Source organism: Coturnix japonica, chromosome 2, assembly GCF_001577835.2.
Source record: "Coturnix japonica isolate 7356 chromosome 2, Coturnix japonica 2.1, whole genome shotgun sequence".
NCBI classification, from domain to species: Eukaryota; Metazoa; Chordata; class Aves; order Galliformes; family Phasianidae; genus Coturnix; species Coturnix japonica.
Window position 1 is genome coordinate 66,869,002 of NC_029517.1, and position 26,136 is coordinate 66,895,137.

The 26,136-nt window shown below is 42.1% G+C and overlaps 1 protein-coding gene and 1 long non-coding RNA gene across 4 annotated transcripts in view; one reads left to right on the forward strand and one right to left on the reverse strand.

Annotated features, from left to right (window-relative positions):
* The window catches only part of GFOD1 (glucose-fructose oxidoreductase domain containing 1), a 57,621-nt gene that overhangs the window by 8,966 nt on the left and 22,519 nt on the right, over nt 1-26,136 (reverse strand). Inside the window, exon 1 of one of the 3 annotated variants that reach the window (XM_015854707.2) lies at nt 23,472-23,575. The exons of the other annotated variants lie outside the window; for them this stretch is intronic. Within the exon in view, the coding sequence (XP_015710193.1) occupies nt 23,472-23,487 (16 nt within the window). The 5' untranslated portion in view covers nt 23,488-23,575. Of the gene's footprint in view, nt 1-23,471; nt 23,576-26,136 lie in introns of those variants that run through there. 3 annotated transcript variants of the gene reach the window in all.
* LOC116652910 lies at nt 10,544-12,189 on the forward strand. The gene is made up of 3 exons (XR_004306116.1): nt 10,544-10,676; nt 11,378-11,543; nt 12,084-12,189. It is a non-coding gene; the product is annotated as an uncharacterized LOC116652910 (long non-coding RNA).

The window sequence follows — 26,136 nt, forward strand, 5'->3', positions numbered from 1 at the left end:
AATAAGGACAGACGCATTTTCACAGTAAAATAATAATTAAAGAAGAGCATCCACCGCTGAACTGTGGCAAGACTACTTCTCTGTCTGTTCAACTTGGGACACGATGCCTCAGTACAGAATTTTCTCCTCCTCCTATTCACAAGAAAATAAAAAAGAGCTTTCTTTGGTGTCTGGGCACACAACCAAAACCCTCACTGACACCAGAAAGGTTCTTTAGTTAGCAGTCGCTACCTTAGTCAGGATAGGGCTGAAAGGGAAAGTAAGGCTTTGGTGGCCTAAGCTAAGTTGGTCAAGAGAAAAACACACCTCTAAAGGTTCTAAAGGTTAGAGGGAGCTGCTAACACTCAAGTGAAGTACAGGAGTTGTGGAAGAGCACGCTGACCAGCTTATTTCAAACCAGTGATTTTCAACATTTATATCGGATGATAGCATCTTCTTTAAAGCTGTTTTGTTTTGTTTTTTAAGGAGCTAACTCAAAATTGCAATCCAAATGGTGGCAATCCACATTACCGCTACTAGGAACTATTAATATAATATGGCTTCAATAAATAAACATAGACAAAAGTTTCTTCTCAGACCTTGACCATTACGGCTGTTGTTGCCTTTGGATCCTATGCAGAATCAGAGAAAATCACGTTTGGTACTCAGCTGTATTCTCGGCTCATAACACATGTTGCAGTGACATGTGCTATATTATTAGTATACATATTAATAGTTGCAATCAGATCACAGTTTCATTCCCAGCGCCCTTTGACGTGGTTTGAAGATACACAACAGTATCATCTAACATATGAACAAGGAGTACCTCATTTACATTCTTCCAGCATTATAACACTGACTAATTAAGCTAGGATATACAGCTGCTTTCCTAAAGGTGCCCACCTCAACAACAAAGTAGCAGACTTAGTTTAAAAGCTCTACGTGGTTCTGGCCATATTGACCAGACCAGCCCTCTCCTCAGGGAAATATAAAATATCATAGTCAGAACAGAATCAGAACAAAATGACATACCAGAAGTCACTACTTCTCATTCAGACAGTTTACTTGCAGCAGTCTCCTTTTGTGCACATACTGCCAGCTCTCTGGTTTTGCACAGAAGCTATCTCAGAAATCACATGAGGCGCCAGGAGCCGGTGCACAGTTCCCTGCAGTTAAATTGATGTTTGATATAAGCCGAGTGTTTTGCATATTCCCACACTACACAGAGATCTGTTTGCAATATTAATCATGCTAGGGTACTGTGCTGATGCAGCCCCCTTAGGTATTAAAAAAAAACACCTTTCCATTTTGATATTGCCTACAAATTGAAATTAATTCTTGTGTACACCTATATGCAAAAACATACAGAACTGACAGAAGGTAAAGACTTCAGAAATCCTCACACCTGTGTGAACCATTGCCTTCTATCCTTTTCTTTCAAATCTGCAAACACAGCACTGGGATGCTGTCATTTAGCCAGGAACTCAGAAAGTGCTCTTCTGCCTAAGAGACAACCCTAAATAAAACCAAGGGCTGGTAATCGGAAAGATCTTTCCTTCCCAAATACATCATACCTATGAAATCCCAAAGACAAGGGTAGCGATCTGAGCTTTAACTGCCCTAAGCTGCTGCCTGCAGGGGCCAGCTCTCAGAACTGAGAGCAGATGACGCTATTGTTTCTGTTTCACATCCCTTCTTAATATAACCTCAGAGCCGTGCTCCCTTTCATCTAAAGCTGGAACAAACCAGTTCAGCGCTGCTCTGCATTTCTAGCTCAGGTGTACCGGAGAGACACATGATGTTCAGATTGCCTCTTGAAAACTGTATGTTAATACAGAATTTGGGAGCTGTGGCTCTTAACAATGCTTTTTATTAAATGTGAGTTCTGATAGTCGGGCTGGCTCTTCAGTCTCTCAGAGACAGAATTTTGATGCTACAAGCCATAAATCATTAGCACCGGCCAAGCACCATTTTCTGGTCTGCTCTTCATCTGCTGCAGTGCTTCTTGCTGAGCACTCACCCCTCTTCATCACAACTCCACAAACTGCCTGGTGCCACTGCTCCTTCCTCCACTGAGCTGTAGGGGATGACCACAGGGACACTTTGCCCCTTAGGGCAGATTCTGTAGTCCTAAGTGGGATGCAGCAAAAGAAAGGGATAATGTAGCAGAGGGAAGGAAGGAAAACAAGGAACAGAAGGAAGAATGCTACAGGGAGGAAAGAAGGACATGGAAGGAGATGGGAGTTTGCAGACACCAGCATAGAGGAACACAGCATACCCAAGTGGCACTGGAATATCCCCAGGCCTCAGAAGCACATCTCTAAATAGTCTCCTTCAGTGCAGTGCTGGTGCGAGCCCCACTACCATCTATTCTGCAGAAAAAATAACAGTGAAACAGGAAGAAAGGCTGTGCCCTCCTGCGCAGGAGGAAGGAATGATGATTAAAGCTATCAGCTTTAAAAGACTGATGTGAGCACTGTTTAAGCCATTTTCCAACTCCACATCAGACTAGAGGAACATAGTACTGGGGAAGGCTGTGCAATGGGGCTGATACTCCTCTGATCTATCAAATTTGGAGATGAATCACATACTGCAAAGCAACAAAAAGCTTTGGAATCTCTCAGAAAAAATTGGTCTGAATAAATATGGGGTGTACATTTCTAGCAGGAGCAGTAGATAAAGTACTTGATTGTTGATTTGCTCTTGGAGTGCATTATGGGCCACCTCATGATAACAAGCAAACTTACTGTGGGGTGATTCAAGTGCTTTTTCACACAAGACGTTGATTTCTCCTTAGCACATACATGTGTCTCTGCTCTTACTAGGGGCTGCTGCTGTCAATACTGCCAGACAGTAAAACTTCGAGTGACTATAATAACAATGGTTGTGTTTATCATATTTAGCACATGATCTGTCATTCAGTTCCTTAAATGGCTCAGAAAAAAAGCATTTATTTCAATCAATGGATCTGGCAGGGGAAAATTGATGGCACGACAATGTTTCTTCGAGGAAACCTTATTTAACAAAACTTTTGACAAGGAGATAAATCTGGGTGATGAATGCCTGCCTAAAAGATTGGCATTAGTCACAGCTCTAACAGTGGCTAAGACAATCTCTGATAATCACAGATATATAAAGTGGCTGCAAAAAAATCAAGTTGCTGCAGCATACTGAGTCATAGCTCATGAACTGATTCATTCTAATAGGGCATGTGTGTGTATTCCCCGTCTGCTCCAAGTGTGAGGTAAAATAACAGCGATGTAAGGAACAGATTTCCCTTTGCAACTGAAACAGACTGGGGAGGCACACAGAGGGCAATACACCTCACTGCTAATTAGCAACAGCTCATTTGGCCATAGTAAACCAATTGCTTCTAAAGATCCTACAAACCCTGAATCGCTTCCTCTGCATCAAAATATTATGATGTAAATAAACACTTGTACTGACATATTTCATAGTCAATGGAATGAGGTGCACATCACAATTATTAGATGAAGGACTAAATACAGTAAACACACACATGCCCAAACAGAGCACACCACCAGCACCAAAGCGAGGGGCAGAATGGTTTGACTTGGAAGACATCCCTAAAGGTCACTTAGTCCAACTCTCCTGCAATGAACAGGGACACTTAGAGCTCCATAAGGCTGCCCTGAGCTCTGTCCAGCCTCACCTTGAATGTCAGCTTTTAAGACAAAAAACTAAACATTTGAATAAACATGAGAAAACTGCAGTTGCCTCTGCCTTGGCTGCTTTGTAGCTGTAAATTAAGACCAAGCCCGCCCCAGTGATAACAGGTACAATAAAAGGGACACCCTGCAGAGATGGAGCTGCCAGCACTGGAAGTGGCACACAGCTGCATGTCAGTTGGCACCCATGTGTCACCCAGCTCAGGAGGAGCACAATCCACACCAACAGCTCTGCAGCTGCAAGCCATCACAACAAGCAAGATTTGTGAGCTGTCAGTTCCGGGAAACGATCTCAGCTGGCTCAGCAGTCTGCAAAACCAGCTTAGGAAATGGGAAGAGAGGCTGGGAACTGGTTTTTCTTGCTTGGAATAATAATAAAAAAAGATACTGAGTTCTTAGTAGGTGGCTGAGGTAAGGTGTGGTGCTGAGCTGAGCAAGCTCACCTCCTGGCTCCAAGAAGTTGTAATGATGCCCGCAGGAAATCAAGTGGCATCTAAGCAGAACCAGGATGATAATCAGGATGAGAGAAGACTGTAATGATGATATTAGTTTTCATTATCTATTAATATCAGTTGTTAATATCAGTACTAACTTTGATTTGCATAGAGTTGGTAATTAGCATTACGGACTGAGACCATGTCTGCGCATATAAAGCTGTAGGTACAAATGCTGCTGTAGCAGTATCCAAACTGATACATAAGTTTTCCAATAAGAACGTATTAATTTTTGGTTGCTAATTCTGTCAGCACAGCTAATCATGTCCTTTTCAAATACAGCCTTTGATGTGGGATTATAAGGAATGTGCATTACCAAATCCTTAGGCAATGTGCCTGAGAGCAAGAAAAGCAACTAAGTCTTGCATTATGGTGTATGCAAACACAGTTTGCAAGTCAAAGCAAAAGTCTCCAGCTCTTCCCTAGTATGGGTTAGTGCAACCCTTGGTTCCCATCCCACCAGGTGTGTCATCCCGATCACTTCTTTGCAGGCACTTATGCAAACAACAACGTAGGAGAATGAAATAAGTGAAGGACTTAGTGTATTTTAATCTATGTACTGTAACTGCTGGGAAATCTAAAGGTGCAGTTCCACCCTTACAAACCAGCCAGATGCACACCGCAAGGAAATGCTCCAGGGGTCCCAGCTGGAGATTATCTGTTCATGCATCTGAAACATGCTGAGACTTACATTCCCTGAGTCCTACTCAGGTGCTTTCCACGCTCTCATGGAGAATGTATACCGGGCAAACTGTGCTGGCTTTCCCAAATTCCTCTTTGCTTTTTATGTATCCAAATTGCCATCAAAACCATATCCCTGCTGAGTACTTCCCTGCGCAAGAAATAAATGAAAGGCTCCCCTATGTACTGAGATAAACTGAGAAAGGGAAATCATTCTGCTTCATTCGACCAAATGCTCATAGATTTCAATGGGATTTTAATTGTTTAAAGACTAAATAAAAACCTCAGTGAAAGTCCCTGTATTTGGTCCTTCACTTCTTCCAATTACTTTCAGTTCCTCTATTCACGTTCTAGTGCAAAATGCATGCCATCAGTCTGGTATATTGTAATACCCTCTTTTTCCATAGTGATCAAGTCACAGCCTGTGGCCAATCACTACTCTCAGGTGGCATTATTATCCATCTTTAAGTATGTTTCTTTCTGTGTTAGCCGACAACAGCTAAATGCCCAGCTGTTGTAAAGGCTTTGGTAGGATTAGGAAAACAGGCAGTTCCATTTTCTTTCTGCTTGCCTTTCCAACAAAGAATTGTTTATGCTTATTGAGTCAGATACATTTATGGCTGATAATTAATTTTCTTATGTTTCTCTTGCCTACCCTTTCTATCCCCGTTAAAACTAGCAATGTGTAATCAGGTACTAAATAAGAAACTGACAAAAAAGAAACAACAGATTAGTGCCTGCATGTAATTAATGCAGCCATTATTTTGCATATTTTACAGGATCAGGAAGCTTCAAGAACCTTGAAAAAATACATCTCGCCAGCCAAGTGATAGGGAAAGCATCAGGAAAACCTACATGCTGCAGCGTCATATCAGTCTGTATCTCACATGGCACCACAGCAAACCCTGTGCCTTCCTGTGCTTCCTATTTCAGGGCTTTCTTTAGAAAACATTCAGTGACACTATCTCTGTATGAGATGCATTGCAGTTTCTAGTTCAATCCTTGCTACGTGATTATAGGAAGCACTGGCTTTGATACCTATGTGACCCAGAACATTTTTTCTAACCTTATCTCTCTCTGATATTTTTAGCTGGAGCATTTCTACTTCTTTTCCTGCACTCTGGAGTTTGAAGAATCTCTGTGCTGAAGCAAATGTATGTGAGCCCTGCAGTGCTGGGTGAATGGAGCATGAATTTGACCTAATTTTCTGTTTTGAGTGTATGAAATAAATTCAAAAATCATTACTTGCCTTCCCAAATACTGCACTGACTACAAGGCACGGGATGGGCTATATTAACCAGACACATTTGACTGCTGACTTTGGTCTACATGCATGTACAAACAGATTAACATATAGAAAAAGCAACAGGGAGCACTGGGGGAGCTCCTTTCACATGCAGAGATAGAAGGGTGCTGTAGGTGGAGGTATACAGTACTTCCACTTCACTTCTCACTTCCACTTCACAGAACAAACCCTCTGGATTAGAAAAATATTGGGTTTTACATCTGGCCAAAAAGAAAGGATCCTGAGGATCAGGATGACAGCACACATACAAAGAAAATAAACTAGCTCAGCCTGCATAAGAAAATCAAGCCAGTTTAATTAAAACACCAGCCATAATGGTATCTCCCTGTTGGGATACTGTCAATCCAAAACATGTGCTCAGTGAAGACTCCACATTTTCCATATGACGCTGACAAACTCAGCTCCATGGCAGCCATTACTGGGTCTGGTTCTTTTCTGTTCACATCTTCCGTGTTGAAGTCAGTGACTGTTTTGGTAGTGGAGTTTTCAGTGGAGCAACCACTGAGCCTTAGAAAGCTTCGGGTCAAATTTACCTCAGCTTTAGTCTCATTAATTAAAGCAGTCAAACTGGCCATTAGCTAGGCTCTTCCATCAACAAGATCAATGGAACAACAGTGCACAGATTAGAACAATCTGTGGTTTAAACTAATTGCATTTTCAGAAACTTTTCAGCCAAAATTACTTCATACTTGAGTTATAAGATTCTCTGAGAAACTTTTAAGTAAGTTAAAAGCCCCCTGCTCTACCAAAAGACAGTAGTAGCCTTAGAACAGGGGCACTTTTTCAGTTAACGTTTAATTCCTGCCAGAGGGAGCTAAGTGCTATTAAACAGGGCCCATTCTGAAAAGCAGCAGCAAGGATGGATCGAAGTGAATCAGCAATTCCAAATATGTGAGATAGTGACACCGAACTTCACTGGCTCCAACCCAGGATCCATAAGATGGATGCTTGACTAATTACTCCCTGGGCTGCAGAGCTTATACAAGAGCCAAGGACTGAGTGCAGCCCAACCTTCTAACTCAGATAGCAATAACTCATTGGGTTCAACCTGCTTACACTCTAGATTGCCCTGTCTGCAGTCAATCTGTGGTCTAATTTTCCCAAAAGGGCTTCTTGGAAAATACCATTCATGCTCACACTGGCCAAGCGTGCACTGGACAAGACACAGCTATGCTACAGTAGCAGCTGAAACCATATTTCACTAGGTTTTTTCACAGCTTCCTCTAATGGAGACTGGGAACTCTTTCCTACTGCTGTAAATCTGCTGGAAACAAGACACTGGAACACTTCCCTGCTGAGTTTAGTAGGCTGGGTCCAGACAATTGTGTCAGCTCAGCTTAAGGTGTTCATCACCAATCTGATCATCATCCTTACTGTCTGCTGCTGATGTATCTACATTGTAATCCTGGGGCCCAAGATGCTCCACAAGCTCAATGTGGAAAATGAACTTGTATTCACAAATCCATTTTAGTGCTGGATGCTCACACAAGAAAGGAAGGTCAGTATGGGCAGCTCCTCTTTGCTTTTTGCTATGGGAGAACTGTGGGCCAGGATGCAGGATTGCATGTAACCTTGCCATGATGCAGTTGTTCTGTCCTCAGCCCTCTGCAGCCCCAGGAGAATTTGAAGCGATAGCCCAGGGGTAGAAACTTGTGGGGGAAGGCTCTCCTGTACTTGACCTGTGTTCCGGTGGGTGAAAGAAGCACCAATCTGTACCCATCTAAGGCAGGTATATGCCTGAGTCAATGAAGAATAAAATACCTGTAAAGTGGGTCAGCAGTGCTTAGAAAGCACTTGTACCGACACCTCCTTTCAGAAGTCTGCTTAACACGCTGATCTTCAAGGAAAAAGAGGGCAGAAAGTACAATTCGTTTTCAAGTGAGTAAAAATCCCTTCCTTTCTGCAGTATGCAGTTAGAAGCCTTAATCCCTTCAAATACTGTAATTTTCAACCACAGATCTTGTCAGTTTGGCTCAGGTTCCCATGCAAAACAACCTCCAAAAGTATTTCAGTCTAATATCACAATTTTCCCCAAATATACATCATTTTCCAGCTGCAGCCCCTACAGAAGAAGAGCCAGAAGTCTCAGAGTTGACACAGTTTCACTATTAGTCCTATCTAGATTTTAATTCTGACTGATCTGTTCACAGGGGCAACTCACTATGACCAGGAGGCCCAGTGTTGGGATGCTGGAAAGTAGCTTAGGCTAATTAATTGCATTTCTTTTTCTGACTGCAATGTTTTCCTGCTCTGCTGAGTACTCCGAGGTCAGCGCTGGCTCCTCTGAATAGCAGTACCTCATCATGAAAGCAAAAGAAAGGCTGCAGGCAAACAAGAAGTATATTTTTGTTATCACGGATTTGCTGTTGGCAAATAATTACACTTCACAGCGTTAGAAGGAGATTGTGAATTAATAAAAAAGACATAAAAAATAAATTTGAAAAAAAAAAGCTTTCAATAGTTATAGTGCATATGTCAAATGGGAATGACTCCAATCTGCATAGCTCTGCAGTCACATTCAACAGTATCTCAAGTGGCTTCATAATAACATGCTTGTATCTTTAAGATCATTTAATATAGCTCAGGGTTTTAATAACCTAAAAGACATATCAGCCAGTACAGACTAAAAGCTAGCCAAGGTTTCTTAGTTTTCTTAGGCTGTGCCTACAAATAGTTTGTTATTATTCCATAATGATGCATTAAAAACATACCACCCCCAAGCATGGTTTTATTGATAAAAAGTACGTTATAGTGATTTAGCTCACTGCTATAAGCCATTCTTATACCAGTAAAACCAGCCCCGTTAGAAGCCACACCAATGTAACTCTGTATGTAAAACACCACACCCCACATCCTACACCAGGACTAGTTTACATGTAGGTCAGATAGTTCCTTGGAGGTTTTATAGAATCATTTAAAAGAAAAGACACTCCAGGACCTCAGTATCTTTCTTGTAGTGAGGAGCCCAAAATTGAACTGAGGTGCAGCCTTACCAACACTGCGTACAGGGGATGATCACCCCTGTGCTCCTGCTAGCTATACTATTTCTGATACAATATTTGTATTTCTATTACTTGGGATGTGCTTCCGTCTGCACGATGCTTCCAGTCATCTAAAAGAAAGCCAGCATTTTTAAATGGAGCTTTGTAATCATTTTGGTTCATTCTTTAACATCTGGGAGTCAGATAACTGCAGATGAAGGGCACAGAGTAAACATGTCATTAAAAATGTGCTGAGTGACAAAAATAGGTCCACCCCACTCATTCCTTATACAGAAAATTAAAATATATATTAAAAAATTAAAGAATCCCACTTATTATCACAGCATATTTTCCTTCCTCCTCCTGCAAAACCCTTCCATACGGAAAAGAACATGGCAACGTACAGGCAAGGAGGGCACCAAAACATGCGCTGCAATAAATTACAACAATAAAATCCCAAATTCTCAGTTATGTCACTGTTGGAAGTGCCTCTCCTTAGTGAAATGACAAAAACTCCTTCAAAACTAAATGGAAACACCAGCTGGCCATAGTTACACCCATGGAGAGACAGACCACCAGCCTGGCAGCCTCAGCGCTACAGGTTCTGCAGGGCCAAGCTGAGGTAGGTGTCACCAGTGTATACACTGGAGAGTTAGGCTCAGGGTGCAAGAGATTTACTTGCAACATACCTTCTATTCTTCCAACTAAGAGTTAATATTTACCCCACGTAACCAGAAGCAGAGTGCCAAACCCACTGATTTATCTGTGGGCAACTGGCTGCAGGCAAAAGTTCACCCCAGTGACTCGATGCAGCAAGAGGTGGGTGCCTAAAGAACTTTTCGTGCTTTCTCATGAGGCAAGCCTTATTCAAAAGCAGTACTGTGGGAAGCTAGGTTCAAGCAGCAGCATGTACGAAAAGGGTGTTTCAACTGCTGCAGTCAGCATCTCCTATCAAATGCTGCATTGCCCCTGCAAATGTATGCACTTCTGCCAGGGACATTACAAGACCTGGCTCTGCCCCCAAGGCTATATGCGCTGGCAGAAGTTAAGGGAAGCATGCAATCAAGTCCAAATCAGTTTTCCAGGCCACCTGGGCTATTTTACTGAAGGTGTCCTTAGTTTGCAAGGGCATGTTAACACTGAACAGTATGTACGTGTTCCCTCCCTCCTAATCTTTCGAGAAATATCTGCTGATGGGTCTTCATCTTTTTGGAGATGAAGGGAAACTGTATCAGACAACATAAGGTCAGAAATAGTAAGTAGATGGAAGATCATTGCCCAGGAAAATACAGCCAGTGTACCTTTGCACCATGTTATCTGTGTACTCAGTGCTGCCTGCTCCGTTTGCACTGCTACCTCAGGAGAGATTTGGCCCCATGGGTCTGGCCAGAGCCACACGTTACCATACTGCAAGGTAACTTGGTGCAGAGCAGGGGCTGGAGCTCATCAGGAGATAACAAGCTGCTTGACCTTCAGGGACTTCACATACGTACTGCCAAACAACTGCATGCATTTTGTGCGCTGACTGGATACACAGATTCCTTCAGTAAGTTTTTGTCCACTGTACATACACTTAGTTTCAAAAACGCTTTTATCTAAACTGTGCCATTAGTGTTTGTCCTGGAGACATGGCAGAATATAAAGTATGGCAACATTCTGGCACAGCCTTTTTGTTGCAGGCTCCGTTTTGCACTGAAGCAGCCCTGTTAGCAGAGGAGTTTTCCATTTCTGTATGATTATCTGTAGGATGTCATCACACCAATGCAAGTTTTTCTAGCTTGGACAAGCCTTATCTTTACTGTTACGGGTGCGGCTTCCCTTAATACAATTACTTTTGATGTTACAATACTTGCGGGTGAACGAGGCACATGTCTGTGCTGATGCCAATGGTTTTTCAACACAGCAGATTTTAGTTGGCTCTCTGACGCTGAGAAGAAGCTGGGCTTCATAGAAAATTGGATGGTTCCCTTCTGAGTCACATCCAGTTGGGTTATCCTTTGGAACAAAACCGTGTTGTTTGTTCTCAACAAAACCAGCCCTCTTCAGTCTACAGAGAATATTTTGTTCTCCAACCATATGGTCCAGGGCTTCTGTTGTTGTTGCCGTTGTTGTTTGAACTCATCTAAAATCATCTCTTCCAAAGTGAGAATTAACAAAATAGGAATCTGGTCACCTGGTCAGAAAACCCCGCAGATGGAAAGTGATGCCAACGTTTGCTCAACTCTTGTTCTTCTGCTTCCATTTCAGAAAAGGCACCGATGATTCCTTTAGAGAAAGCAAATGTTCCCAGCTCGTACATTCAGTGCAGCACTGAAGAGTTTTTGCTGCTGTGCAAATTACCCTCCAAAGCGCATCAAGCAATGAGCGCATCCAGACAAAATATCAGCTGTGACACGCACATCTGCTTTAAGAAGTGAGTCGGTTGCACAGGAAAATTTGAGGATAGGTAACGAAACATCTATTTCACAGAAGGGTGGAAGGCAAAAAAGAAGCTAATTCATTGGCTGTATGAAGCCAGGAATAAAGGTTACAATATTATATGTTATACAGAACATAGAAAATGAAAAAAGGATTGACTGGGGGGAAGGAAAAGTTTTACAGTCCATAATCTAAAAGCAAGATTTTCTTGTCTAAATAGACTAACAGTTTTGGTAATTGCTGAAAAAGGCTAGAAGGAAAAAACATATCGAGCAAGAGCTGTCATTCACACCAATGACCTAGCAGAGGTTTAGCAATCCTGCAGCCCCCCCCTTCCATCCGTCTCAGTGCTGGAAGCACCTCCAGCTGCCAAATGGAAGCAATTACCAGGGGAGGAAACAAATGAGCCTCAGGAACAGCTTGATTAATGACTGCTCCCATGCAAATATGCAGACAGCCACATCACTGCTACCTTAGCTTAACAACATTTTCGTGTTACATGATTTTTATTCACTTGTTTACGCTTTCTGTCAAGCACTGGAATTACAGAGGGGATCCAGCCTCCCACTGAGAGAACAGAGGATGGCTACAGAAAGGTGCAGAGCTCTGCTGTCCAGTTCTCATCACCTAAGTGCACTAAAATGCTGTATCTTTCAGGTCTCGTTTCTACTTTCTAGATGTAAGTGGTTTACTCCCTTTAGCACAAATTGTACCTAAAAAGAACATTACTGCCTTCTATACAATTAGCATACCAGGCAGTGTTGGCAGCTTCTGCCTCAAAGTATTCCAAATGCACTTCCAAAAATAATTTTTATTGATTATGGTTACAGGAGAAATCTCTGCAAGGATCTTGGCTGACTTTACTTGTGCCACAGACCACGAAATTGTCATTTGTGCTCCCCAGAAAAAAACCTGAATAAACCCCTATTAAGGCACCTAACAAGTGGAAGCAGAACATGCTTCACTATCTCTAGGAGGATGTCAAAGCTTCAAGGCATGGAGCAACCCTTTGGTTGTCCAAAGGGGAAGCTGCACCTTGCCATAACCTCTTTTCAGGCAGGTTTAGAGAGCTGGAAGCTCTCCCCTGAGCCTCCTCTTTTCCGTACTAAACAATCTGTTACCTCAACCGCCCCCCAGTGAGGGTTATGGAAGGAAAAGGAATATCATATCCTATTAAAACCAACCTTGCCTTTCTCTGAGTGCTCACAGATAACTTCCTACCAGTTTGGCTCACAGCTAAGGGTTCTCAGCCATTTACCTGCTGTCCCTTAGCATCATCCTGGACCTGCATTCAGTGCATTTTATTTCTCCCAACAGAATTAACACAGTTAGGTCCTATCTTCAGTACTGGGCATACTGTGAGAAGGTGATACATCAAACACTTGTTTATCTCAGCAGCCAGCTCCTAGCAATGCTTCGTTCCTGCCATATGGCCAAGTATCACTTATACAATGCTGGGCTTCTGGGCACATTTTAGCCACATAAAAACTAGATCTCTTGCAGTCATTACACTAGACCACTTTACCATGCTGAAGCATTAGAAAGAATGCAACTGGTCAGCCCCACTGAGGAAATCATACTCTTCACTGTATGGTTTCATCTGGAGTCAGTACATAGAATTTTGTGCCTGCCTGCTTCTGCAACTGCAATGCTTCATCTTAGGAATGGTTTCAACTCACAGTGAACTTTATAGCATCTGGTATAGCGGCCTTTTTCACACTCACCAATCCATTTGGGAAACATTTGGGATAAAACATTCATATGTCTACAATTGAGCTATATGCCAGATTTTAATAGAGTTTCATTCATTCAAACCCTTAAACAGTGAAGGTAAGAATTGTAGACTAAAGAAATGAATCTTCACAGAAAAAAATACAAGTCAGTGGGATCAGGCTTTGGGTATTATGTGACTTTTTAGCATGCTCAGTAATCCCACATTAAAATAAATAAATAACAATAAAAATGTAGAGAGAATTAAGTTTCATTTGTTCTGCTGTTTACAGAACTGTCTGAATCCAGCTCAAGGATGTATCACGACTCAAGACTAATGGCGATGGCTCTTTAGTAAAATATGCCTTTACCTTTGCAGGCACAATGTACTGCAACACGACATACCATGATGACAAGGCAGATATCTCAGAAAAAGAATGAAAGAAATATTTTTTAAAATAAAGCAAAAAAAGAGGAAGAGCAGGAAGGGCTGCTGTTCCATTCTCTTCTACTAAATGTTGTTATTCTGACTTGGAAGGGCTTTAGGTTGAGCTTGCAGACGTGCCAGTCAACACACAGGGTGCCAAGCAAAGAGGTAAGCAGTATAAGCAGTAATCAGAAAACTATGCTAAAATGTGGCCCTTGCCTGATCCATCTTGCCTAATCCAAGAAAGGCTGAATAGTATCCCAGACAACAAAGCAGCTTGTTAGAAGAAGTCAGTGAACAGCATCTAGCTGCAGGGAGCTGGACCATCATTTAGATAGAATATTCAAGCATTGATTACAGATGTGGTGGAGAGCCAAACCTGGTAAGACGGGAAGAAAACAACTGGCAACCTCTGTATGCTGGCAAATGATCTCACACAATCAGCCAATACAAGATACTAATCTTCGAGTTACAGAGGAAAATGTGTCACCAAATATTTAAAGGCTGTCTTTAAAAAATAGTCCTAGTTATGTAATACAAAATCAATTATATTTAATAGCTAATTCTTTCAGCTTGACCTAAACCCTTTTTCAGAAAGGATTTTACATCACTGCATTAGAAATACAATAAACAATAAAACAAAAAATTATGACCATAAGCCAAACTCTAGAGCTGACTTATTCAGTCACAGAGATCTCAGAAGGTTTCAACGTATGGCCAAACTCTAAACAGCAAGATCCCGCAAGCATTCAGTCCAGTTAAGACAGAGAAATGGGAGGAAATCTCAGTTCAGAGTTCACATTCCCCAGCTCCCCACCCCAGATAAAGACCCAGTGATGTAACAAAGTGCGTAACAGGAAAACAGGTAAGTGTAATTATAGTACAGGTACGCTGTGAAAGACTAGGAAATAATCTACAACTTTTATTTAAAAAGGAATCTAAGGTGTTTCTTTGTAATGTACATTAACATGTATAGATGAGCGAGATGGAAAGACGAACAATTCAAAATCAGAGGGCTTCCTTCCTTCCACACACTCCAGGCTGTCTACCTACAATGCGATGGGGTTCTCTTCTGTGATGTAGAGTTCTCCAGAGGAAGGTGAGAAACATCTAGGAGTGATGCACTTGGGAAGGGTGCCGTGTGTACCACACGCAGCTTCAAAGCAACCCCAGCTGTGCCAGCATCAGAAAACCTGACAGCCTCTTTGAAGGCAGCTGTTGGCAGCCTAAGTGTGACATGCACCTATGAGTGAACACATGCTTCCATTCTCATTGTGTAGCATGTACTGGAGATGTCCTACCAGAAATGTACTGAGGAATAATGAGAACTGCCACATCACTCATTCAAGGAGGCAGCACCGCTTCAGGGATAAAGCATGCAAACTGCCTGCAGGGAAGCAACGTGTTTGTATCACAACTGAGAACCAGTGTACTACATTCTTAGAGAAAAGCACTTAAGAGTCTTAATGCTATTCCCCAGTTCTCTCAATAAGCACAAACACAAAGGAGTGGGAAAACATTTCCAGCCGTTCATATTAACTGTGAGTCATGTCCTGCTGGTAGTAGAGTTGTGCAAACACACAAGTTTGAGGCCATGGGTGGTTTTTGTAATCTATCAGGAAATTAACAATTTTCCTGATGAAAACTGAGCAAGATAGAATAGGTAAAAGCAGAGCAAATAAACAAACAAATAAAGATTTACTGTTACACACTGAATCTCACACTAAAACAAAGATTTTTTTCTCCAGACAAGTGAAACTGAGTTCAAATAGTGCCTCAGAGATGGCCAGTGCATCTGGCTGTGGTGGATGAGAATCACAGAATCATAAAATCACATGATGTCTTGGGCTGGATTGGAAGGGTCCTCACAGATGATGAAGTTCCAACTCCTCCGCCACAAGCAGGTTGCCAGCTGCTAGATCAAATACTAAATCAGATTGCTCAGGGCCCCATCCAACCCAGCATTAAACATCTCTAGGGAAAGTGTATCCAACAGCCTATTTGAGCACCCTGTAACACCACCTCACCACTCTTTCACTAAAGGACTTTCCCCTGACTCTACCAATCCAACACAAACCCAACCTTGAAGAAAAATCAAGTAATGCTGACTAAGCAGGTCTTATCTGGCATACCAGGCATCTCACTGCATAACCTCTTTGAAGTCTTTCCAGATTGTCAGGTGGTATGAAACAGATCAGCAAAATCCCTTAGGTAATACCGCAGTAACTTCATACTCCTTTCAGTAAGAGGGATACTGAGCTAAACCAGACGGTGGTACACCTTCCTCACTACCTTGCTGGGCTAAATGATCCCCCTAGGAGAAGCTCAAACACTTTCTAACTCCCATCTCTGCACAATGCACCAAGCATTGAGGATCTTTCATGGTGATTCTCCCTCAGCTCATGTGGTCAGACCTGGCCAAGGAGAAACCCAGCTCCCCAGCAGCTGGGCAGTAAGAATCTAGCCATACCTCCTGCAGAGAGAAAGCATCACTGTGTTTTTCACAAACCCATGGTAGACGGGGGTATGAGACCCTCTCACAAGGAGGTTCCTAAAAGAGCAGGAAGCAAGTGGCACATCTGCCTAACATTATATATACAATAAATACACAATTACTGCTCTAACCACAGAAGCTGTGTGCTTTTTACTTCATGAATTTTATAAACCTAGTTGTTTGGGAGGAGGATAGAACTTTTTTACCCACTTTACCACTTTACACTTTGCCACCGTCACTTTATTTGGGGTAGGTTTCCCTTTCGCAAAGCTCACTTAGTCATTTACGAAATCTCCAAGCACTTTCATCATTACCAGCCACCACATCCTGCAAAGCAGCAGATAATCATTAAAGATTTGTATAATCAGTGAAGAGAGGCATAGGGAGACTACAAGCCCTGGATTCATTTCTGCTGCTTTCTGCCATTGCAAGTTTAAGTATCTAGTCTAAACCAAACATCTGGGATTCCTCTGGATTCAGCTGATAGAAATACACACAACTGGAAGGCTATTTACCTTATCTAATCTAGGCACGTATTCCAGGATGGTGCCCATCTTTCTACCATCTACAAAGACCAGTAATGACCAGATGCCTAAACAGAGTCTAAAGTTAATTGAGACAGGCCTCCACAAAAGGACACAGATACCGACAGCAGGAGAGAAAAGTTAATTTGCATTTCTCAGATCTGAGGCTAATGGGCAAAAAGTAAGAATGATGCTTCCTGAGCTGCACTGTTTCATAATGCCTATTTGGCACATTCATGCCTGGTCACAGAGGACATCCACAGGCTTTTCTTCTCAGCTGTGCTTACAGGATGCCTACCTCCTAAAGCACACAGCCTTTGTACCAGTTCTTCTTGGCCTACAAGAGTCACTGTGAGTCTCGATCCTCCAGGGGAGCTATAAGCTTGACAGCTCAGACCTGTATTGGAGCAGCAGGTATACTCACCTGAACAACTGAAAGACAGATGTCTGGTAAGTTCCAATAACTGAACAGAGAGTACGAGCTCAAAATCAAGCCTAAAAAGAGAATTCAGAATTGCTAACCCACATTTAAGTGGTAAATTCCTATGTCTGCCAATGTTTTCAACTGAGTTAGCCAAGTCAATCTAAAAACACATTGTAACAGGAATGGAAAGATGCTAACTGTAGATGGAAGCCATGAAAAAGGCATTTGGTCTGAGCTGTTGTGTTACTCGCCCTCCTTGCTGGAGAGATTTCAAGAAGAAATCTGAAGGGTGGATCAGGCAGAGAATTATACAATTGCTATTTCTTTAGCTGGGGAGATGCCGTACAGTCAGAGCCAGCTGAAGTTAATGACAGCACTGCAGTCAGGCTCTGCTGTTCTTTGCAACATCTCTACATCTGACTTATTATCAATGGGCAGCTGCTGCAGAAATTGAAGCTATGCTGAAATGAGAACTCTATTAAAGGGGCAGATGGTCCTACGAGCAAATGTTTCACTAAGGACTGGGTAGATATCATCAAACTCAATTCTCAATGACTCAGTGATGACAGCTGATATCCCAGGAGATGAAATCTCAGTGTTGCTGTACTATGAAGACAGGGGGGCTGGAAAATTCCTGAACACGACTTGACTTAAAAATATAAGGAAAATGGCTGAAACACAAGTCTGTTGGTATGGTTAGCAGCTTTTGCAACAGTCATGGATGAAATATGCCACTTTTGGAAGGCAGACAAACTTCAAATTGCAAGGGAGTGCAGATGCACCATGAAGCCAGAAAATCATGTAGCTTTTTGGATGGATTATGTTTCATAATATTTCACTGTTGTTCATTATGAAGTAAGAAAAGGCAGAAAAATGACACAAAGAAGATGCCAAAGTGGACCGTATTTACCCCAGAAAAAGTGTTGCTCTTTTTGAGATTGAAATCTGATTCACAGGGCAATTTTTATCAGACTTAATTTTGACTGTGTACTAACGCTCTTATTATCTTGATAGAAAATTTTGACATTCAAACTACATATTGATTTATATTGTCATTTCCCCTGCACACAAAAGATTCAGAGTGCCAACCTGTAATGCAATGCCTTTCACAGGTAATGCTTTTTTTTTTTTTTTTTTTTTTTTTTGGTTTTCCCCTTGAAAATTGGAAGATCAGATTTTATATCCTCCACTATTTATACCCTCCAATCAAAAAAAACATGGAGATCCTCCCAACACAGGTCAAGGGGGTAAAAGATCACAGCTGATCTCTGCCATGAGCTGCACTCTCCAAGTTTTTCAACTAATCACCTACCAGAACCAGCACAGAACTAACCTGGTTCAAAACACGCAAACAGCATTTGGAGGACATAAGGGTTGAAATTCATATAAAAATGATCACTCAGCAAGAAAATGGGCTATTTCTTTACTGTTCCTGAGGGAAGACGGCCATGACATTGCTTATTATGCAAAGTCAGCCTTCAAGGGTTAGCCCTCCATCTGCAGGGAGCAATGATATAAAGAAACTTGGAAAAAGTAATTCTTACTACAAGACTGATCCTTACCCACGTGGCCAAGCTTAGACACCTTCAGATTCACTTCTAATCTTAACCTGTGTAAAACATTCTCTCAGTTTAGCTACGATTTCTGAGTTACAGAGGTAAGCCCTTTCTCCTTTTTAAGGCATTGACAATTACACTGGAAAAATATAAGGGCTATCAAAAAACAAAGCACCTCTTATGTCTATATGCACATATGTATGAACACACATAAATAAGCATAGTGGGTTCAGATACAACAATGCTGCATACGATCATGAATAGCCCCTGCAAATGCATGTGACTGTCCTTGGCAACACAACAGCTGGAAAAGTTTGCAGGGTTGGGACCATGTGTTAAGCAATTTTGTTCAGAAACTGTGAGGTAGTGCTATGCTATTATGACCCATCCTATCTTTGTATCTTCTGTAACACATCATTCACACTTGCCATACAAAATAGCAAACATATTACAAAATTCCATTTTCTTAGTGTTTTAAAATGTACTGTTGGAGTCTCCTTCTCTGGAGATATTCAAGACCCGACTGGACGTCTACCTGTGCAATATGGTGTAGGGAGCCTGCTTTGGCAGGGGGGTTGGACTCGATCTCTAGAGGTCCCTTCCAACCCCTACAATTCTGTGATTCTGTAATTGCTCCAGTGCTCACCCCCTCCTCCTACGAGATTTGCTTTTATCATTGTACAAGGAGACAGGCATATAACATAGTAGCCTGATGAAAGTTCAGAGCTACCCTTAAGCAGTCCACGACAGCCTGGCTTTGCAGGAACACGTTCTCCATGGTGCAGCAAGCAGCATCAGGATGACACTAGGAACAGTAATTACAAACATGCCTGCAAGGCCTGGAGCTCACATGCTCTGAACAATAAGCACAGGAGGACACTGAGAAGGGACTTCAACAGATGCCAGATGGCATGGAAGAGCAGTTGCCTCGCTGACTCCATCGCTGCTGTTTTTCTACTGTAATAATGACCTGACATAAGACATAAAGTCTTTGTACACACACTGTATAAACCAACATCCTCCAAATAAACTGTTTTATGTTTAGTGGCCTTCTATAGTAATGACAGACATCAGCAACAGGAAGAGTAATTTTGTCAGGCCCTGCTCCTTCTTATTTTAGCTATCTTTTACCTGCATCTAATCTCCTGACACAATACTAAAGGCAAAGAATAGACCAGCAGGAGTCTAATGGACTGCAAAAACAAAGGGCTTTAGCAAACCTGAGCTTAAATTTTAGGAAAAATCATATTCAAGTTATACCTCTTGTTTTCTGTCTGTATATTAAATGGATCTTAACATTTTGGCTCCATGTATAATTTGATCTTATGACCATTCATGCAAAGCCAATTTGTTCACGCTGAGGAACATGACTGTCAAATCCACTAAGACCCCAAGCCTCAACAAAGACGAGACTGCTTGTGAGTCATCTGTGAAAAGAGTGTGACCTACATAACTGGAAAACTCTGATTCATCCTAGCTTGGATCATCTTAATCCTGTGCAGGTTACTGGCTTGTACTTGTTTTTATGTGTTACAATAAGAACAATCAAAGAAACATCTCATTGCTTTTGAATATAAAGGTTATTTAAAATCGAACAAGCAGCCTTGTCCTATTGTGCGGAAATACTGCCCAAAACAGCAAAAACTTAAAGAAGTTTATGACTCAATATGTCACTAAAACACTTCTCAACCAGCCCAAATACACTTGCAAACTTAGTAAGATTGTTAACAAAGTGACTGATGCTTTGAGATCTGCTCTCTGGCGACAGCAACAGGACCCAAGGGTTGCATCAGGGGTGGGTTAGGATACGGTTCTTCACCAGAGGGTGGTCAGGCCCTGGAATGGGCTCCCCAGGGCAGAGTTCTGGACACAGACTGCTGGAGTTCAGGGAGTGCGTGGACATCTCTCAGACATCTGGTTTTAGTTTTGGTTAGTGCTGTGTGGAGCCAAGGGCTGGACTCGATGACCCCTTGTGGGCACTTTCCATCTCAGGGCATTCTGTGAATCTGACTAGTCCCTTAGGACCTCTCGGCAGCTTGAACTCTAGGGAAAAATCTGACTTCCTTGGGATTATTCTTGACTTCCCCTAAAGAATCAAGTCTTACTGAACCTTCTTGATATAGCCCACTACTACCAAGGAATAAAGTGAAAAAGGGGGGATATACAATCATAGAACTGTTGAGTTGGAAGGGACCTTTAAAGGGCATCCAGTCCAACTCTGCTGCAGTGAACAGGGATATGCTGATGTTTACATTGTAAAGCTTTTATGATTTGCTGTAGGCAGAAGAAAACATTCAAGTTCAACCACATGTCCATAAGATGTCTTTTTGTTGCAATCTTAGTCATTAGTTTTATCCTATTTATTAAGCGAGATAGACTGCAAAAGATATTTACCATTGCCTCTCCAATCACTACTGTTGGTGCCTCTCTCTACCACCCCATCCTCACCTTCCTGTGCAGGCCCCATCCACTTGCTGTGTCTACACAGTGTACAAAAGAATAAGTGGGTTTCATTCAGCCACCTCCATGCAGGCTTTCAGGAAATCATAGCAGGTTTTATCCTGAGTAGCAACAAGGGTATGAAGCTACTTATGTTTGTAGGTCATATATCCACTACCTGTTACCCTCTACTGAAAGAAGCCCACAATCCTACACCTTTAATGATGTCATTTCTCCTTTTCCGTTCTTTCCATTTGGTGTTTCTGAATTTAATACCATTGCATGCATTACCAGCCTATCTCCCAAAAACCTGTGCAGGGCTTTTGTGTACAGCAACACTGGCAAGATAGTTATCTTAAAAATAGAAAAATGTGACAAATCATGTGAGCTGTGAAAGGAGTTGTTTTTCCCTTTCCACCTTTATGGCAATACACAGTGCTCACAGTGGGCTCCCATGTGACAAGACAGTGAAAATACAATATTTGACAAAGCAAAATTACCTGCCACGGGCAAAACTTTCAGCTTGTTTTTCTTAAATTGACTCAATTCTCAGCAGATTGTGTCTGTCAGTAGTGGTATGAGACATTCCTTCGGTCCTTCAGATCACTATTGGAGTATAAAAAAGAGCTGCCATCCTCTCATGCCATGCTACACTTGTCACCACCCACTCTTTCCATCTCACAGTTCCTTAAGATGCTCGCTTCTGCTCCCAGAATGTATCTTCCAGATAGAATCAAAAGTGATTTCATCTCAGTTTGAAGCCTAAGTCCTTCCAGACACCACTGGCTTGGTTCCCTTTGTTTAAACAAAAGGTTTTCTCCAGAAGCTGCATAGAGAAAAGGGCTCTTGAGTGTTTTGTTCTGTGACTTGCTTGCAGAAGTCTCTTGCCAGGGCTCACACTGAGGCTGCTCTAGTCAGAAAAACAGACCAAAGTAACCTCCTGGATCAAGCATGCACTGTTTGAATGACAGCTGGACTAGTTGACCTTAGAGATCTTTTCTAACCCACATGATTCTATGAATGGATGAGGTGCTTTGCTTCACAGACTTTTCTGAACTCACTGACCCAAAAATGCTCTAATGATAAAAATATATGCCACCTACGTAGAATGGCTGGAAGGTTTCCCACTAATTCTTTCTTCTAGTATCAGAATATGTTTCTTCATAAAGATTCAACCGAATCTGTTTAACTGTTTTCGTTACAACTTCCTCCTGGCCTGTCTTTGTGCTCAATAAGGTCACAAGAGAAAGGAACATGTATATTTACAGACTTCAAATACAGTTTTTTTTGGTCCTGAAGAGAGCCTACAGATGCCACAGAAAAATAAATAATTAACTAGTTTAAATTACTGACCTTCTAAGTCTGGCCTGCAGCAAATGTCCCTTCCTCTTGTACAACCAGAAAAGGCAAGAGGATGAATACTGCTCAAGGCTAAAATGCTTTACAAAAGCTACCGTAATCCAGGGCTGACCAGATCATATGCTTCTACATCCCGTCAGCCCCTGTATCACATGGACATTTCTAAAGAACAAACAAACATCAAAAGAAACACAGTTCACCATTAGAGTCCCAAATATTTGTGTTCCCTGAGCTCCTGCCAAGCAATGTCTCCTTCCACAAGTGATGCCCTGGAGACAGAGAAAGTATGTACCAAAGAGGAATACCATGCAGAGGCTGCAAATGCAGCCTGACATAGATTAACAAGACAGAAGAAATAAATGCCAAACCCTCCAAGACTGTTCTGGACACAGACCAGGTCCGTGGGCATCAGTGTGCAAGTGGGGGTGTCTCCCAGGCACCCACATACTGCATGACCTGGGCCAGAATGCAGGGCACTGAAAGGGAAACTGAATAAAAACATCTTCACTGTGAGACTGAGCAGGACTCTGCCAGCTGAACACAGCAGTGCCGCATTTGCACTAACATTATTTTTTCTGTTTAGTTACTATAAGGAAAGTATTTCTTGGCGATTCACAAGGAGCCTTTGTTGTCCGGTTCCCAGTCTCTCTGCGTCTGAAGCGCTTAGCTGCTTCCCATGCACAGTAAACCTTTTCATGCTGTGCACAGACTGATTAAGAGACATGGCAACCTGAGAGCTGAAGAGGAAGCCAATTTTCATTTCAGCATCTACATAACGCACAAATATTGGTAAGCATCTTAGAGCAAAAAGTAGGAACTGCAGGCAAAGCCGCTGCTGTGTTTTCTTTTTCCCCAATTTGTTTCCTGCTGGATCTCACAGAGGTCAAATCACTATGCCCGATCAAAACCCTGTACTGTTTTTGTTCAAGAGGAAGAATAAATTAGTTCTGCTGTGCCAAATTCTGGTTTGGAAAATTACCATTTACCTACCCATGAATTTCCCCATAATAACAGCATGAGAACTGCTCCCTGCCTTAATGCAGTGAGCATGGGCAAGTGCTCCTTTGTGCCTTCTGACAAATGGCACCTCTCAGCTCTGCAAGGCAGCATTTCAGAAACTGGTGAATGAGCTCCCGCTGTCTGTGAAGAAAAAAAATCAAAAGATCAGAAATATCCTCAATAAATCCAAATATGCTTTACAGATACGTGTTTGCCAGATCCAAATTAATTATGAGAAGGGTTTACATTGATTGTAACGCACCGAGGCCTGAACTGTAAATGCAGGATGCATTTGATTCTTTCTCTAAAGACTGAAGTGTCACCTGACAGCTGCTTTTCCCACAAAAACGTGTTCTTACATCTGCAAGCTATGGCGTACAACTACAGAAGCAGCTTTCCATTTTGGCATATACAAAATATTCAGTCATGTAACTAAAAGAGTACAATTCTCTGGTATAGAGACTGAGGTAAAGGGATTTCAGAAAGCCTAGCACAGAGCAAGGCTGATCCCCCCTGGTTACAGTGGTGCTGCCAGCATCGCAGAGCTATGCTGTCCATGGACTACCAGCTTCTGCAGCCATCTAGCAAATTACAGGCCTAAGCAGTCATTTTCTTCCTGTATTTCCACATCCAAAGATTGGAAGGGAACCATCCCCTCATTCTGAAATACGGCCTGTGTACAGTGCTTATTATTTGTCTTCTGAGACTGCACTGCAAGAACAGCTAGCAAGATTCTGCAGTGGTTAGTAATTATAGTGCCATTAAGGCAGGGGAACAAGCAGCTATCCCTGCAACAGTATGAGGTGTTAGGGCAGTTTCTCATTGAGATGGCCCCTGCATTAGTTCTTTCAGTCTCGCAGATACTACTGACCTTTGCACAGGGCTTAAACACACGATTGCATCTTATTCCATCTGTAATGTCTCTTGCTCCAATTTGCTGTCTTTTCTTAATGAATGGGAAATTGCAAAGTTACAATCAACGCTTCCAGGAGCGGCCCAACAGTGCTGATGCTTGAGGTGTACTGAGTGACACAAGGAGGGCATGTGTTCAGTAGCAATCAAAATCAGGTGCAAGAGGTCTCTCTGCTTCCTTACTATTCTATTGAAATGGAACTCCACTGGCAAGTGGAGTGTGGTTTGTAGACACACAGGTGACTAGAGGTGTCACGTAGCTGCTGGGGGATTCCACAACCTCCTCTACATAGAAGGGAGCTGGATGTCTTGGTCATGGGCTGTGCTTCGTCACTTCAGTATCAACAGACAAACAAATGGACATGGTTATCTCCACAAGTCTAGTTCATATGCAACAGAACTCCTGATCTCCAAGCCCACAATTCAGCTAGAAGACCATATACTTCCTTCTTACTACTAATGGTTCCCCCTTGTGTCTGTTAGCAATGGATGACACAGCATATTCTCAACAACTCCCCTGGGCCTTAAATGACTCAGCTGCTTTAGTTTACATGTGCAGGGACACTTTCCATGACTATATTTAGTTTTAGAGAGGGTCTGGAAAAGTGATATAACCACTGGAATGAGGAAGTATTTATCCCCCGACTGGAAACACATGATGATGATGTAAAGCTACTATTTGGAGAGCTCTATTTATACCGTTGTTTCCTGAATCTAACATGACTCAGAGAACCTCAGGACATGCTGTGGTGTCACTGCTGAATTCTGCCACAATTGCTGTCACAGCTTCACAAAAGTCTGACCAACAGCAAATCACTACCGAGCTGTGAGCGAGGCTGAACAACAGATGTTGAAATTCAGAGGAAGACTCACTCATCTAAGAAAAACTGGGTCCTGGGGGATAAATAGCATTTTAACTGATTTGGTTGGTTGGGCTTTTCTTCCCATGACTTCAGGTCTCCTGACATATGAGTCAAATAGCCTCTATGGAAAAAAAGTGATGTAAAGTCTACACACAGAAATGTATGGGTGGGGTGGGGGTGGGGGTTGGGGAAATACAGAACCCAAACTTTTGACCAATTCCCTCCAGCGTTCCCAAAGGCAATTCCTTCTGCTGCTTGACAAGTCGGGCATTTCTGTGATCACTACTTGTTTAGAAGTATTCACTGTGAGGTTTATAAAAGCAGAAGAGATCCATCTGTAAAACAAGTTCCCAGCAACAAGTCTTGTGAATTCAATCTGAATGTTCCCACTGTCATTTTGCTCAGACAGGAACAAGAGTCCAGTAAAGGGAATGGCATCCATCTATTTCCCTTTCTTTTTACCTTTAAATAAATAAATAAACTATAACACAATACTCTGTACTCTGAGAGCAACAGCCAGATGTTCCATAGCTACGACAGTCTGTTTGATGTAGCAGACTGAGAAAACAGGGCAAATGTCGCTAAAAAGAAGTAAACAAAATTTCACATTTACAAGTGCCAGTGGATTATGTAAAGCCAGTTAGAAACGTTAGATAAACTGGCATTAGCACTCCTAACTTGATATTATTATTACCCAACACTAATTGTATACACTAATCACTCTCATAAAGACAAGGTGTGCTAACAAAGGATCATCCAAGATGAGGGGTTCCTTAAGCAAATCACAATCTAATGGCTCTGACACATCAAGCTGATCTCTAAATATGATCCTGTATTTCTAGGCCAGTATTTCTGGAACTCACCCATACCTATCAGTCACA